This window comes from Schistocerca serialis, chromosome 9 (assembly GCF_023864345.2).
Source record: "Schistocerca serialis cubense isolate TAMUIC-IGC-003099 chromosome 9, iqSchSeri2.2, whole genome shotgun sequence".
NCBI lineage: Eukaryota > Metazoa > Arthropoda > Insecta > Orthoptera > Acrididae > Schistocerca > Schistocerca serialis.
This window is the reverse complement of record NC_064646.1, coordinates 39,363,464-39,381,203: the sequence shown is the minus strand read 5'-3', so window position 1 is coordinate 39,381,203 and position 17,740 is coordinate 39,363,464. Positions and strand designations below refer to the sequence as shown.

Sequence of the window (17,740 nt, the reverse complement as noted above, 5' to 3'; positions counted from 1 at the left end):
GGACAGACGAATTTTCTCCAGGAAATGAGTTTGTCTCACTGCAGAAGCAAAGGACCAAAGCCAGTTCTGGCACACCCTGCATTGCTGTCAGATCTCCTCCACTCCCCAGACAATGTTAAGGTCACCCCTCCCCCACCCCCTTCTCCACCCTTCTACATAAATTACTTAATGTATAAATGGCGGGAAATTTAGAAATGTTAGATGGGTTTTGTCCCATTGGGTGTGGGTGCTGCCACAGTTAGCAAAGCTGCCAAATTTCTGGGACCTTTATCAAGTAATATACTACATCACTACTATAATTTATAACCTTCATCTTTATGATCTATTACCTGATTAGTACAACTTAGGAGCCAAAAAAGGTTGCCAGTTGTTTTCTTTATCGCTATAATTTATTACCCAACGTATTACCCTCATAGCTCCCATCCACCAAGATTGTGGAACTATGACAGGAAATTCAAAAATTATACGAAATCCTAGATATCTTGCTTGTTATCGGGGAAAACCCAAAATTCAATTATTCCACTTAAGCTCGCTTCTTGTGAGTGTAAAATGGCGGGAAATTTAAAAAATAAACCAAGATAGTGAACTGCGTTTATTTTTTGAACCAATGGTGTACTATGTCTTACAACCAGCACTGTCAGACACGTGGCAGGAGCTTTCATATACATCTAAATATAGCCAACAGCTACAGTTGCGTTGAAAGTGTGTGTTTAACATTAATAAACATGAATTTAATGTTTAAATCATTGTGCAAATGTTTCAAAACATCGCTAACGTGTCTTATGCCACTGGATAGTCTGCAGCAATGACTGCAGCTGAAAGTGGTCATCCGGATTGTACTCAAGTCAGAGAAGCTCCCAGTTGCTCTTACATCCTAGAGGCCATACGCCACAATGCAGTTACGCAGTGTGAGGAAGGAGGCTGACATGCGTGGGTGTTCAGACGGTTATTTACCTGCAGCTGTGGCCCTCAGAAACTGACTCTATCCAGTGCTCCTGCTCCCCAAGCCATTCGCTCCAACACATCACCACTTCCTGTTAAGAAGACAGCTACATATCTCATGAAAAGAGATGTACTGCAGACAGTGATAAACTCTGCAGTGGGCACATCTCAGAAGACTTTTCAGCGAAGCTCTGTTTTCTCTTATTTTGGCATGCATTTAATAGAGAAGACTTTTGGACCATTCGCTGTTTATCGTTTTTATCCCATATAAATCAGTCAGTAAGAAAGATGTTGTTGGTTTCACAATTAAACCTAATCATCATTTGCTACAGATGAATTCCATTTTGCTTTCTATTGTTTAGAGGTACTGTAAACCCATCAATGCATTAAATGGTTCTCGTTTAGTTGTTTCCCTTCCTTTCTAAATAAACGAATAATATCATGGTGTCGATGTACTGAGACATATTTGTATGTGATGTGATGGTCTTTGTGTATTATCATAATCCCAGTGGACACACTACTGAACACTATTAACTTAAGCATTCATTCATATACCAGTGATGAATACTGGAACAATGTAAAAGAGGCCATCCTCACAGCTGCAACTAATAACCTGCTGAGAACTAAGAAAGGCAGGAAAAAATGGTTCGATGAAGTGTGTGAAGAAGCTGAAGACAAGGTTATGAAACTACAGAAAAAATTATTGCAAACAAATAAGAATTCTGAAACAGAACTTGCTTATAGGCAGGCTGAAACGCAGGCAAGAAAAAGAACCAATTCCTAAAGCAACAGACTGAATCTATTCATGAATATGATCAAAATAACAGCATCTAGAAAATGTATGGTACAATCAACAAAATTCGAAAAGGTTTTGATTACAAACCGAAGGTGATGAAGGATTTAAATGACAGTATGATGATGGAACAAAGAAACATTTTAGTGACAAGCAAGGAGTGTTTTGACAACCTACTGAATTGTTCTGGTCCAGAAGCATCAATTACTAGTTCCAGCAACAGTCACAACTGTGAGGAAATTCCAGAACCCACATGTTGGAAGTGGCAGAGTGTATCAAACGCCTAAAAATGGTAAAGCAACTGGCAGTGACAGCACCCTAGCTTAGATACTGAAATATGGAGAAGCATTGCACAGAGGTTTATTTCATCTATCTATAAAACACAGAACATTCCAAGAGAGTGGAGAGAATCATTAATAGCGTCTATACATAAAAAAGGAGACAGGGAAGATCTAAAGAAACAATAGAGTAATATCATTAGTCAATATCATTTGGTTATAAGATCTTATCTTGTTTATTGCTATGCCGCTTAAAACCATATGCAGAAAATATAATTGGAGATTATCAAAATGGCTTACACAAAAACAGATCCACCACTGACAACATATTTGCAATCAATCAATAAATGAAAAATTTTGGGAATAAAAATAAAAAATACATTATATGTTCATGGATTTCATGAAAGCTTATGACTCTGTCCACAGACAAATCTTGTGGAACGTAACGACTGACTTTGGTTTGCCAATGAAATTGATAAGTCTCTGAAAAGTATGCATGGACGAAAATACAAGCAGAGTTTTACTAAATGGATTAAAGTCTGACCATTTTAAAAATAAAACTGGGTTAAGACAAGGAGATGATTTGTCGGCCCTTCTTTTCAATATATCTTGAGAAAGAGTTGTGAGGAAACTCAAACTGGCACCTGCTGGGATCCTCCAAGAAAGTAAAATTAACATGTTAGCTTACGCAGATGACATAATACTCATTGGAAGCAGTGAAATGGAGATTAGGGAATTATTTGTGGAGCTTGCAACAGAAGCATCAAGACCTGGCCTGAAAGTAAATGACGAGGAAATGAAATACATGATAGTTCAAAGATGTAGAGATCAATGGGATAAGCAATGACATATAATAATTGGTGAACACAAATTCGAGCGTGTTAAAGAGTTCAAATTTCTGGGATGATTGATAGATGATCAGAATCAGAGACAGGTACAAATAAAAGCGAGACTGCAAAATGCTAACCGAGCCTATTATGCAATACAAAATCTCTAATGGTCCAAACTGCTGACTAGGAAAACTAAAACATAGTTATATAATACAATCATCAGACAAGTTCTAATCTATGGGGCATAAACATGGAGCCTAACGAAAACAGAATACCACCATTTAGAAGTGTTTGAGAATAAAGTTTATAGAAAAGTGTTTGGTCCATATTATGACAATAAACCACAATTCTGGAAGAGAAGACACAACATAGAAATCCACGAGCTACCACAACAACCAACGATAGTAACCATAATAAATGCTAGAAGACTGCAATGGGCTGGACATCTGATGAGAATGGAAGAAGATCGAATTGTGTTAAGAATACTCAGGGAGAAGCCATATGGCAAAAGACCAAGGGCGAGATCCATGCAATGAAATTGATTGCATATGCGAAAGATTGGAAATAAATAACTGACAAGAGTCAGCACAAGACAGGAGCATATGGAGGAATCATGTGAGATCGTCACGGGAGCTTCGAGTCCCTTAGAAACCTACTACTACTACTACTATTACTATTACCTCATGTACTACTCGAATCACTGGATGCTGACGTATATGAAGCAAATTCTCAGCGTCATATTTATTTAAAAAAACACTACACATGTGCTGGGTTTCACCACAAAGGCATCACTGGCTGACCGAAGTAGTGCAGTCTGGAGTGGCTGGCTGTGCGCTCCTGACTGCGAGCGTCACTACGCATCTGAAAGACAGAGGAGAGGAACCACAGTAGCACCACCACCCTCACAGAGGCTGCCAGACACCCCCCCCCCCCCCAGCATGACCCCATGCCGAGGGCTGAATCTTGTGCATCCTTAGCGAAAGGAGGATGCCAGAGGAGATGAGTCGGTGTAGAAGATGGGGATTTGACAAGGCTGGGACACATTAGCCACATTTCCGACTGTCTGGTACAGGAGTCACCCAGAGATTTGTTTCAACAAATGGTTCAAATGGCTCTGAGCACTATAGGACTCAACTGCTGTGGCCATTAGTCCCCTAGAACTTAGAACTACTTAAACCTAACTAACCTAAGGACATCACACACACCCATGCCCGAGGCAGGATTCGAACCTGCGACCGTAGCAGCAGCGCGGCTCCGTACTAGAGCGCCTAGAACCGCACGGCCGCCGCGGCCGGCGTTGTTTGAACATGCACGTTTGCAATTTACATGCTCGGTCCTCATCTCTACATTATACATTATATATGGTACTACATTGTTTTATTTTTCTACAAAAATCAAACCACTTTCTTTAACAAGTGGACCTTAAGCTGTAAGTTAGCCGGTGGTGGTGAAAAGTAACCTGCATGTGTTTTGGGGAACCTTGCATGTGATTCCATGGGAGGAAGAGAACTTCGCTCTTGCAAAACCATGTTACATAAATTTTGAGAACCTGTATTCAAAGAAGACAATGTGGAGTGCATCGCAGTTACCACCGAATTTTCAAAACACGCACTGAACTTATAAAAGAAAATCATGGCTTTTAAAAGATAAAAAAATTGTATAAACATTACCACAGATCCATAAACCTACGTTTTCTATGTATTATTAAAACACACACACATACACGCTAAAAGGAAACAATTAGCAGGCAAGTGTTACACATCTAATAGCATGAGTGATGTGTTGCGTTTAACAATTTGACTGCTACATACGCACTCGCAGCGTTCTGTGTCGACAGCGTGTTCTGATCATTGTGGAATATCCATCACCCAATTTTAAGAAAACTACTTGGTAAAAAAGTTCACGTTTGCCCATCTTACATTCTAATACCTTCGCACAATAAAGGATTGAACTTCTTTTCATAATTCGTCATACTTACTGAGCTAAATCAAATTAAGTAAATCACTGCAAGAAATTTGTAAGTGTTTTCAGACGTAAAAACGCATTACGTAAATTTTTTGTGTTCGGTTGATTTTAGGTCATGCAATGTTGTGCATGAAAGTAGATAAGATATCCAAATTTTATTTAAAATTGATAGGAGAACGATGTCTCATTTCATTCTCCAGTCGTTGGCTTTTAAACCCATCCTGGCAGCAGGTAGTTGAAGTTTGGCAGTTTACATGAAATTTTATGGAACAGTCAATAGTCTGCTGCTAATTTCACTTGGCTAATGACTGTAATTATTAAACAGCACTAACCCCTTGCCTACAAGTAAGGGGTCAGTGTGACCTTGGAATGGAAACATTTTCATCGCCATTATACCGGGTGAAGCGAAATTCACGCACTCGGGCATCGCAGCGCGACTCCTCACGTGGCAACGATAACAAAATATCTCTCACCAAATTTTGGCCGGTGAGTACATTCGCGGAAAACGGCCGTTAAAAAGTGGCAATCTGGCAACGCTGTAACCAAATGTAGGGTAAGTATCTCTGTCAGTCGTGCTATACAGTTGGAGCAGTGGATAAAGTTTTGGGTTAGCATTATAGCGTCTCCGGTGCTATATTACGAAAAGACTTAAAAAACGGTATTTATAAAGAAGAGACATTTAAAATTTGAATAATAAGTGGACACTAGCCGCTCAGGCGAACATACATCTTTCTCTATATTATAATAATTTCTCTGTGTAAGTTTCGAGGGCAAAGAAATATAACAAAATGATCTAGAGAGACGACAAGATACGCTCTTTTGTTAATTTTTTAGTCGTCTTCACTTCTTCTCTTGTCTTGATTGCGTGTAGACAGACATCTTGCGAGTGATGGCAAATATAAGCATATTTGTTCTAATTAAGCAGATAATATATTGATTTAATATTATTGTTCTCTTTTAATTTGTAAGAGGTGATCCCGATTTCATGTCTGTCTTCCTTGAATTAACCTGCATTCGAGTAATTTACAGTTCAACAATCGCAGCGGCCGATGCAGCCAACGACGCCATTACGTGGCGATATTTACTTTTAAAATTTAGCGGAAGCGAAATACTCGCCCGCTATTAACATAATATACATTTTTCTCCACAGCCGCCCGACGTTGCAGAAAATACTTTAAGGTTCTTATTTTCAGTACTGCATCCGAGAGCCAGAGCCAGGACTCCGACTACAATGCAGTGGTTAACGGAGGTAAGAAAAAATACTCTCGCGAGTGTGTGGGCCGCAATTGTAATCAATAACTAAAAATTTTTTGCTTTAAAGTGAATTGACTAGCCGAGGAAATTAATATGAAAAGTTTATTCCATTGTTCAACTTATATGCTCATGTTTTAAGATTCAGCCAGTCTAACTTTTATTAACGTAACAAATAATTTAAGATTAATATTGTTAAAAAGGAGAACTTCACGCAAGCATGTAATCGTAAACCAAAATTGAATGAAATATCATTTTTATTAAGGCCCACCACGTAAGTCGGCAACAATCAAAATAATAATAATAATATATTAAATTACGACGGCCCACGGACGCGAGAGCATGCACGACATCGAGGGTTCGATCCTGTCATAGGGCGCATTTTTTATTTGCTAATTTCATTCTGCATCCTAAATTCACAACATTTTGCAACGCTGAACATAACAAATACGTGGTTAGTCAAATTAGAAATACACAGTTGAAACAAATGACCTGTTATAGGACAGAATAACTACAAAAACTGTATCAATTTCGAGATGCTAAGGATGATAGCGCAGTACAATAACACAACATCATCTTGTCATTTATACTACACGTAATATGAGCACTCAGACGTCGCACATTAGCAACCAGAGACTATAATAATGTCCATGTTAATGACCGCATGACCTTCACAACAGAATACGTTGTCCTCAGAACAACAGATGCTCATAGCGGCCTCCCTGCACGTCCAAACATAGCGCCACCAGCCGGATCTTACAGCTGCGGACCCTTCGCAGCAAAGCTGCGTCCACCATAACAGGAGCAGCATGAAAACACGCCACCAATTCTTTCACATTCGTCGGCGGAATAGAGTACACGTGATCCTTCAGGTGTCCCTACTACAGGAAGAACTCCAGGGGATGTAGTTGAGGTGAACGCTGTGGCCATACAACTGGACCTCCATGTCCGAGCCATTTTCCTCGAAATGTTGTGTCCAAATGCTGTCGCACATTAATTCCAGAGCGTAGAGGTGCACCATCATGTTGGAATCATGTTCTCTGCAGAACATGCAGTGGAACGTATTCCAGCGCGTCAGGCAGGTAGTTTGATAGGAATGCATGATACCTTCGTGCAGGCAACCGGTCAGGCAACATGGGCATTGTGCAGGCTGATGACACCCTAACGAGTGAATGCTGCTTCATCCAACCATATAAAGGTGTTACCAAAGTCATTGTTGGCTCGCTGTTTGGAACCATTCACAGAATTACATCCGCTGATGGCGACCTGCAGGTGGCATGTGTTGCGTGAGAGCATAACGACGGGGGTGCAGCCCATGCTAGTGCAGCACCTTAAGGGGCTCCGGAACGCCCTATACTTGCAATGTTAAAATAACGCTTATAAATTACATCTTTCCTCACAAAGTATTTGAGGTAGTAAGTTGAACTTTTTACAGATTATTTATTGGAATATGGGCTACAACTTAACATAGGGATTTTACAAAATTTTAGTTCAGTTATTACAGATGATTTTTTTTTCAATTGTAATGAAAATTCACAACATTTTTTTGCAATTTTTTATTTATATATTCAAAAATATACAGTTTTTTGGAAAAAGGCTGTGTTAAATTATGCAGAAGGTACTGTGTAACATTTACTGAAAGTTTGAAACAAATATGTTTGGAAGATCCTTAGAAATCATGTAATTAGTATGAGAAAATAAAAGTTTTGGGAATCGAGCGACAAAGATTGGATTAACTTTTTAGTGCATTCCAGGTCCATAGGATGGATTATCTTCATCCTCTGCAAACTCCTCCTCGAGCTTCCTCTTGTTCCTCCTCCTGTTTACTCTTGCTTGTATTTCTAGACTCTTTACAGCCCTGTCTGCAGCCCGAAGGCGTTCCTTGTCTAAAGCAAGCATCGCTCGTTGTTGTGTTCGTAGATTTTGCTACTATTTTCTTCAGTTGCAGTTACTGCAACACTGTTCCAAAAGGTGGTCATGTATGAACACTTATCACATTTCAGTTGTATTTCACTAGCAAGTCCTACGTGCTTTATTATGGAGAGTTCCAGACCAACTTCACTACAATGAATACATCTTACACAGTATGAAAAAATTCCTTTGAGAACCGACCTATCAAATATTTCATTCACATCCGATTCGCCCATAAAACATTCATAGTTTTCACTCATTGAACCAAGCTTCTTCTGTGAAGTATTTTCTTTCCCACTTTGACTGCTATGGACAGGTGTACTTGAGAGGTTAGGTTCACTCACTTGGTTATCGTCTTTATTGTTTACAGTAATATCACATACCTTTGGCTTTCCAACATTTCTCCTTTTCTTAAAAGCCTTCAGAGGATTTCTAATAACTTTACTTTTACTCATTATTATACTTCAACAAAACAGAGACTCAAGAAACAGAATTAATTACGAATATTTTCGAGATAACGACAGAGTAAATAAACATGAAACAATCGACAATCACACCAGCGATATATATTGAACCATCACAGGTTAGCCACAACACATACTTCATCTCACATCGCTAAAATGTACCTGATGAACACGGACGTTAATAATAACACCATTTGACAGCAGTTTAAAAGCGCCACAGTGGGTCACGCCCATGTACAACACATTTCAAAAAAAATTTAAAAATAGTTGTAGTATTCGGAATTGAATAAATTATATATCTATTAAAAGGTAATAGTCTGCAGATTCAGAAAACACAAAAAAGTAAAAATTGAACTTTTCATGATTTTGAGCCTTTCCGGAGCCCCTTAACGACCGCGCTTTGCAAGACACGCAGCTGGTCTTGCTACGCTACGTGTACTTCGCTGATGTTCTTGGTGTAAGACCTCCAGAATAGCTACTCAGTAGCTGGAGTACGGCGAGTCCGTGGATGACCCATGTCATCCGGTGGTGGAAGGAGAGAACCTGACTCCCGACGGTGCAGCTCCAGACGACGAAACCCATTTTTATCTGGATAGCATTGGCGAGGATACCTAACAGCATATTCACGAGCAATACCAGCCCGGTTATCAGATGCACCAAGGACCAGAAGCATATCCAAATACTCATCGTTTGTGTATGCCATACATCTGCCACACTGATTTGGAGGTTTACGATGAGAAAATTCTATACGTCTGTACATGTACGTACATTGGAGTCGCCGCTCGCAACTATTCCCTGTCTGGCGAACAGAGCGTACAGTATAAACACGCCGTCAGTCCTGCAGGCTGGTCCACCTAACACGCATTACCCCTCTGACGGACATTGCTCTGCATGATTCATCCCCACAGCGCTAGCCGTGAAATGATCGGTTTCGAATTACACTGTTTCACTAACGGTAACAGACGTGATGTTTCCACAGTCCCATCGATAGAATAATAATAATAATAATAATAATAATAATAATAATAATGCATTGAGATACATAGTAAATAACATGCAGTTAGCAGACTCAATGTTGAAAGGCATAATTAGTGGGACCATGGTGATAACACATACAAATAGTAACCGAGTTTCGACATGATTCACAAAGCACGTTTCCAGTCCTACTGGTAACATAAGGCACTAATGAAATGTAATGGACCTGAATGAGGCAAGAATAATAGTTGGTTCTAATCTGTGGGACCATTGGAGGAGGGTACAGAGAAAACAGGTTTCGCATCTGGTAGATGAAGTGGTGCGAATAAATTCAGTCCCACGACGTGGAAAGGGGTTCTTTCACAGCTTCCATTTCTACGATTGCAGTATGTAAGTGCAGATGTTTTCTAGCGAACCCGCTGCAGTAGCTGCTGACGATTTTTGATGCTAGATACCGTACCACCTGGACTACATTTACCAAATAAAAATCATATACCTCAAGATCGAACCATCAACCTCCTGGAAGCTAACTCAAAACTCTATCCACTGCACCAACTGTACAGCAGATTAACATCTGATGGCAGAGATACTTACCATACATGGGGTCACAAGTGTTGCCAGATTGTCACTCTTTAACGACCTTTTTCTGCGAATGTACCGCCGGACGAAATTTTGTGACAGACATTTTTTTATCGCTCGTGTATGAGAAATCGGGCTGCGAAGCGCGAGGGCGTGAATTTCGCTTCATCCCGTTTATACGGCAGGTCGAATCGTCTGGCGTAGCGGTAACAAACTGTATACGGAAATATTCCTGGTGAATCAGTCTATCAGTGAAAACTGCACCAATATCGCCACAGCAGTTCCTGAGGTTAGCCTTTACACACAGACAGAAAGACACTCAGAGGGACTGTAATTTTTTGGTACGTAACGAAGATATGTGCACTAATAAAGCCTATTATCAGCGTAAATTAATATAGACTGTGTCGGCTTTTCGGCTTTAGAAGATCTCGAACTCTCCAGGGAACACTCTTAGTGAGGGATGTGGTTGTCTGCACAACAATGGCAGCTCATTCTCCATCAAGATCTGGAACCAGAGGAACCTTTGTGGTCTTCAGTCTCGAGACTGGTTTGATGCAGCTCTCCATGCTTCTTCATCTTCCAGTACTTACTGCAACTTACATCCTTCTGAATCTGCTTAGTGTATTCAATGCACCCTGTCATAATGCAACTTGTGTGGAACAATGGTTTGTAGAGAACGACATTTCCTGAAGTGGTCTGGCCCACCCAGAGCCCCGGCCGATTGGTATGTCTTTAGGATCAATCAGAACGTCGACGTCATTCCAAACCACAAAAGTCCACAATTTTAAGCACGAGGGTATAGAGCTGAGTATCGTGGAGATAGTGACAGTGGAAGAGAATGACAAAAGGAGACAGTGTATGTGAGAGAGGAACCACTGGCAGAGGGACAGACTGTAAATCTCAACTGGAGAGACAATGCGGGAGACACGAGCATAAAGACTGGCAGTCAGTGGGAGTGAAAGCTGAAGTACAAAGAGAGACTGCGAAAAAGAATTTAGAATACGTCCGCACGCCAAAATGTTTGGTGAGGAAGACGGCAAGAGAGTTGACGCAGCCGTTTCCCCACTTCTCTGTCAGAGTCTTTTAAAGAGGAACGCATCCGCCTTTCTGTGCTCCGACGGGAGCATTTTTCAGCTGACTCATATTGCTTCGTCTACGCAAAACTTGTTTCTCTTTAGCTCTTCGTCTTTCAGTCTGACCCGGTAGTGTTCTTCTTCGAGGCTTAGCCTAAAACAATATAGTTCCCGGATAATAAGGGAAGTCGGAGCTATTCAAAATGCAGAAATTGAAAATTAGAACTTCAGTTGAAATTTTGTGGCAGCAGTGGCAAATGAATACAAATTCAGTTCCGTTTACTCTTAGACAAAAGTAAGCGAAAACACGACGCCAGTAAACAAGGTTATGTACAGTCTGTGTTGCTCTGAAGGTGTCTTTACTGTGACGTTTTGTTTTCCTCTGCTGAAAACATCAACAGCCTAGCAATTAGGGCGCTGTAGTTGCCAAGCATTCGTGTGTTACATCAGCTGAACAATCCGCAACATTTAAATACGAACGTCCGTAGAATACGATTTCGTGAAACGTTATCACTTTTGCACTTCGTTCTACCATAGCACGTTATCAGTAAGCGAAGTAGAACCTGGTAGCAGCGTAAGAGGAAGAGGCGAACTTTTCTAATGTGTATATATGTTTCCTTTTACCTCTCTTAACGGCTACGTACACAAATAATTTTTTGTGCACATTTACGGCAAAGTATCTTTATATATGTGTTTCGTTGACCTCTTTTATGATTAATTTTAAAAACTGGTCTTCAATTTTCAATGTTCACGTATTAACGTTATGATTTTTCCTGTTACAGTCCCGACAAATGTTACTATTAAATTTTATTTTTTTGCAGAGCGCGCTCTTCAGGCATTAGAAGTATACAAGACAAAAATTATACAACAATTCTACTTACTTAATCCAAATCCACAAGTTTATGATTACTGAAATTTACCGAACAGTGCGCTCATAAAAAGCAGTGTTCGATGAAGGGCAACATTTTTTAATTTGTAATTAACTGTAATTTAATAAATTAAATTTTATATAGCTACCAATTACTACAGACGGAAAATCTGAAGAAGAAGAAAAAGAAACACGTATCACTTCGCTATCTAACAAAATAAAACGTAGCACTAACACGTATTTAGAACGAGAGCAGTAAAAGACATTCCACTGAATTCCTTCCATCCTGGGAGCATAACGAAGAGAAGATAAAAGACTCAATCGAATATGTCGCTCCTATCTTCAGTTGTAATCGTCAGTGCGTACAAAAATTATTATTATTTTTTTTTTAGCGTCCCGAATTTTTCTTCTTCATAATTTTTCCATAACGAACAAAACAAAATAAAAATTACTCATGTCCACTGTCCGAATCGTGATTTATGCTCTTGAGTTCATTCAAAAATCCCATAGAAAAAAGTACTTTCAGGTTTTCCAGAATTTTACATTATTCCGGGCAAACTTTCCAGTTTGTGTTCCCCCAAATCCTTATTCGGACTATACGAACTTTTTTATTAAAAAAATTGGCCAAATCGGTCTAGCAGTTCTCAGTTGATGTGCTTACCAACGAACAGCATTATAGATAACTTTCACTCACTTTCATATAAACAACACTAAACGCAGACGTTTGGTATATACACATTCCGTCCCCAGGGCTAATCCCTGAAACTAACCATACAAAATCCGTTACTCACCATGCTGAACCCGCGCAGATGCGTGACAAGGGCACGAAGAAAAGAAGAAAAAGATTTAAATACGTTTCCTGTATCTTTCTACCGCATTTTACTACTCAGGTTTCTCGAGATCTAACACGCGACATTTCTCAAGTTACGTACCCATTCCCACCACCTCGACTTCCACCAGAATCTCTTTTGAGTACATTAAACGCAATCAGGTGGTAACACGGAGCCAGTTTGACTGCACTAGTTTGCGCAAGCGTCATGCGCCGTGGGCTGTGCCAACTTACTTCCATTGTGTGTGGAAATTCCTCCGTCCCTCTTCAGCCCACGGATCTCGAGCTGTACTGAGGCTTCGGTGAACCGTGTGGCCTCGCGCGGCCAGACAGCTGACCTCACCAGATAGGCGAGCACTGACCTGAACCACTCCAGATACGCGGGGGCACAGATAACAAAACTGTCTTTGCCGTAGCATCCAAACAGTGGGCTCTGTGGTTTCATGCGATGCACTCGAAAGAGTCTTCCTGAGCGCTCCTCTAGAGATGTAAAAGTTCATTGTTGGTTTCGTTGTGCAGTGCACTGCGACGGTCGACCTAAATTTAAAAAGTGTATATAGGGTGGTCCACTGATAGTGACCGGGCCAAATATCTCGCGAAATAAGCGTCAAACGAAAAAACTACAAAGAACGAAACTGGTCTGGCTTGAAGGGAGAAACCAGATGGCGCTATGGTTGGCCCGCTAGATGGCGCTGCCATAGGTCAAACGGATATCAACTGGGTTTTTTTAAATACGAACCCCCATTTTTTATTACATATTCATGTAGTACGTAAAGAAATATGAATGTTTTAGTTGGATCACTTTTTTCGCTTTGTGATAGATGGAGCTGTAATAGTCACAAACATATGGCTCACAATTTTAGACGAACAGTTGGTAACAGGTAGGCTTTTTAAATTAAAATACACAACGTAGGTACGTTTGAACATTTTATTTCGGTCGATCCAATATGACACATGTACCTTCGTGAACTTATCATTTCTGAGAACGCATGCTGTTACAGCGTGATTACCTGTAAATACCACATTAATGCAATAAATGCTCAAAATGACGTCTGTCAACTTCAATGCATTTGGCAATACGTGTAACGACATTCCTCTCAACAGCGAGTAGTTCGCCTTCCGTAATGTTCGCACATGCATTGACAATGCGCTGACGCATGTTGTCAGACGTTGCCGGTGTATCACGATAGCAAATATCCTTCAACTTTCCCCACAGAAAGAAATCCGGGGACGTCAGATCCGGTGAACGTGCGGGCCACAGTATGGTGCTTCGACGACCGATCCACCTGTCACGAAATATGCTATTCACTACCGCTTCAACCGTACGCGAGCTATGTGCCGGACATCCATCATGTTGGAAGTACATTGCCATTCTGTCATGCCGTGGAACATCTTGCAGTAACATCGGTAGAACATTACGTAGGAAACCAGCATACACTGCACCATTTAGATTGTCATCGATAAAATGGGGGCCAATTATCCTTCCTCCCATAATGGCGCACCATACATTAACCCGCCAAGGTCGCTGATGTTCCACTTGTCACAGCCATCGTGGATTTTCCGTTGCCCAATAGTGCATATTATGCGGGTTTACGTTACCGCTGTTGGTGAATGACGCTTCGTCGCTAAATAGAACGCGTTCGAAAAAAACTGTCATCGTCCCGTACTTTCTCTTGTGCCCAGTGGCAGAACTGTACACGACGTTCAAAGTCGTCGCCATGCAATTCCTGGTGCATAGAAATATGGTACGGGTGCAATCGATGTTGATGCAGCATTCTCAACACCAAAGTTTTTGAGATTCCCGATTCTCACGCAATTTGTCCGCTACTGATGTGCGGATTAGCCGCGACAGCAGCTAAAGCACCTACTTGGACATCATCATTTGTTGCAAGTCGTGGTTGACATTTCACATGTGGCTGAACACTTCCTGTTTCCTTAAATAATGTAACTATCCGTGCGAACGGTCCGGACACTTGGACGATGTCGTCCAGGATACCAAGCAGCATAGATAGCACACGCCTGTTGGGCATTTTGATCACAATAGCCGTAGATCAAGACGATATCGACCTTTTCCGCAATACTCGGATAACAATAAACAGCAGTACATTGATAGATAATTTTTTATAGACCAAGATAAGTTTAAGGACATAAATGCTTATCCTGTTGAGAATGGTCTTTCAGATCATGGTGCACAGCTAGTTACAGTACATGACATAGCTCCATGCAGTATATCAAATCAGACTTTCAAAGCAGTGCGTTAAATTAACAATATAAATATTGCAAACTTTAGGGAAAGCCTACAGCAGCTAGACTGGGATGAAGTGTATAAGGAACCCGATGCAAACTTGAAATATAACTTATTTCACGATACATTTTTAAGGGTATTTGAAAATTGTTTTCCCAAGAAAATAGTTAAACATAATTCCAAGAAAACATATAAAAAACCTTGGCTAACTAAAGGAATAAGAATATCTTGCAACCGTAAAAGAGAATTGTATCTAACAGCAAGAGGGAGTACTGACCCCAAAATTGTTTAATATTATAAAAACTATTGTGCGGTACTAAGAAAAGTTATTAAAAAGCCCAGAAGCATGTGTATCATGTCTGAGATCAGTAACTCTGATAATAAAATTAAAGCAATTTGGAATATTATTGAAAGGGAAACAGGGCAACCAAGAGCACAGGAAGACTTTAGTGCCATAAAACTGAATGACAAGTGTACTAACAAACACTCAGAAATTGAAAATATTTTCAATAATCATTTTTTAAATGTTGTGGAGAAAATAGGATCTAGATCTTCACTAGAAGAGGCAAGGCTACTAATAGGAGAGACCATACCTGTGCAGTTTGAAACAACTGTAATTCCACCAACCTCTCCCTCTGAAATCAGTAAAATAATAAACTCACTGAAAAGTAAAAGCTCTTACGGAACTGATGGCATTTCCAGCAAGGTACTTAAAGCTTGTTCCCCACAGATAAGTAGGATTCCCAGCCACGTATGTAATAGCTCTTTGGAGCAGGGTGTTTTCCACGATAGACTGAATTATGCCATTGTAAAACCATTGCATAAAAAGGGTGATACGTCGGATGTCAACAACTACCGCCCAATCTCTCCTCTGACAGCTCTATCAAAAATTTTTGAGAAAGTAATGTATTCAAGAGTAGCCTCCCATATTTGTAAAAATAAAGTACTAACAAAATGTCAGTTTGGTTTTCAGAAAGGCTTTTCAACAGAAAATGCTATAACCGCTTTCACTGATCAAATATTAAATGCTCTGAATAACCGGACATCACCCATTGGTATTTTTTGTGATCTCTCAAAGGCCTTTGATTGTGTAAATCACGGAATTCTTTTAGATAAGGTAAATCATTATGGTTTGAGTGGGGCAGTGCACAAATGGTTTAATTCATACTTAACTGGAAGAATGCAGAAAGTTGAAAAAAGTGGTTCATGTAATGTTACAACAACAGCTGATTCCTCAAACTGGGGGGCTATCAAGTACGGGGTTCCATAGGGTTCGGTCTTAGGTCCTTTACTGTTCGTGATACACATTAATGACTTACCATTCCACATTGATGAAGATGCAAAGTTAGTTCATTTTGCTGATAATACAAGTATAGTAATAACATCCAAAAACCAAGAACTAAGTGATGTAATTGTAAATGATGTTTTTCACATAATTATTAAGTGGTTCTCAGCAAATGGACTCTCTTTAAATTTTGATAAAACACAGTATATACAGTTCTGTACAGTAAATGGCACAACTCCAGTAATAAATATAGACTTTGAACAGAAGGTAGAATTTTCAAAATTTTTAGGTGTGTCCATTGATGAGAGGTTAAACTGGAAGCAACACATTGATGGTCTGCTGAAACGTCTGAGTTCAGCTACGTATGCTATTGGGGTTATTGCAAATTTTGGTGATAAGAATCTCAATAAATTAGCTTACTATGCCTATTTTCATTCATTGCTTTCGTATGACATCATATTCAGGGGCAATTCGTCGTTGAGTAGAAAAGTATTCATTGCTCAAAAACGTGTAATCAGAATAATTACTGGAGCCCACCCACGGTCATACTGCAGACATCTATTTAAGGATCTAGGGATCCTCACAGTAACCTCACAGTACATATATTCATTTATGAAATTTGTTGTTAATAATCCAACCCAGTTCAAAAGTAATAGCAGTGTGCATAGCTATAACACCAGGAGAAAGGATGATCATCACTATGCAGGTTTATATCTGACTTTGGCACAGGAAGAGGTAAATTATGCTGCCACAAAAGTCTTTGGTCACCTACCAAACAGCATCAAAAGCCTGACAGATAGCCAACTAACATTTAAAAATGAATTAAAAGAATTTCTAGATGACAACTCCTTCTACTCGTTGGCTGAATTTTTAGATATAAATTAAGGGAAAAAAAACAACAACAACAACAACAACTTAAACATAAGTGTCACGCAATATTTTGTGTAATGTAATATCTTGTACAGACATCTTTTATTAACCTGACACGTTCCACATCATTACGAAGTGTCGTATTCATGATCTATGGAACAAGTATTAATCTGTGATTCTTGAGTTTCTCCCGGCGTATTTGATAATCAAAATATCCACTGGTGTACTGCCGGTCTACAGTGTCCAACGGGCACAATATTTCGGCGACCATACATGTCGCCATCATCAGGTGAACTGACGGGCTGAGCTCCTGTGAACGTGCCGGCCCGGAGATCCGTACGCTATGGCTGCTCAGAGGGAACTGGGTTCGGTCGCGGCGGCGGCCGATTTAAATACCCTCAGCACGCGGCCGCTCCCCCCGCGGTCCGCGGCCCGCGCCACGGTCGCGCGGTGGAACAGATTGCGACGGCGTCTGAGATGACGTCGGTGTGATGGCTCTGTCCGCCGTGGTCGTCACAACTATACGTTTGCTCGATTTACTCTTGACTAACCCAATCGCTGGTTCCCAAGCCTTGCTAAGAT

General features: G+C 40.3%; 1 protein-coding gene across 1 annotated transcript in view; it reads right to left on the bottom strand.

The window, feature by feature from the left end:
- The window catches only part of LOC126419832 (UDP-glycosyltransferase UGT5-like), a 101,318-nt gene extending 88,257 nt beyond the window's left edge, over nucleotides 1–13,061 (bottom strand). The window contains exon 1 of the mRNA XM_050087064.1: nucleotides 12,993–13,061. Coding sequence (XP_049943021.1) covers nucleotides 12,993–12,998 — 6 coding nt within the window. The 5' untranslated portion in view covers nucleotides 12,999–13,061. The remainder of the gene's footprint in view (nucleotides 1–12,992) is intronic.
- Nucleotides 13,062–17,740: the final 4,679 nt, after the last annotated feature.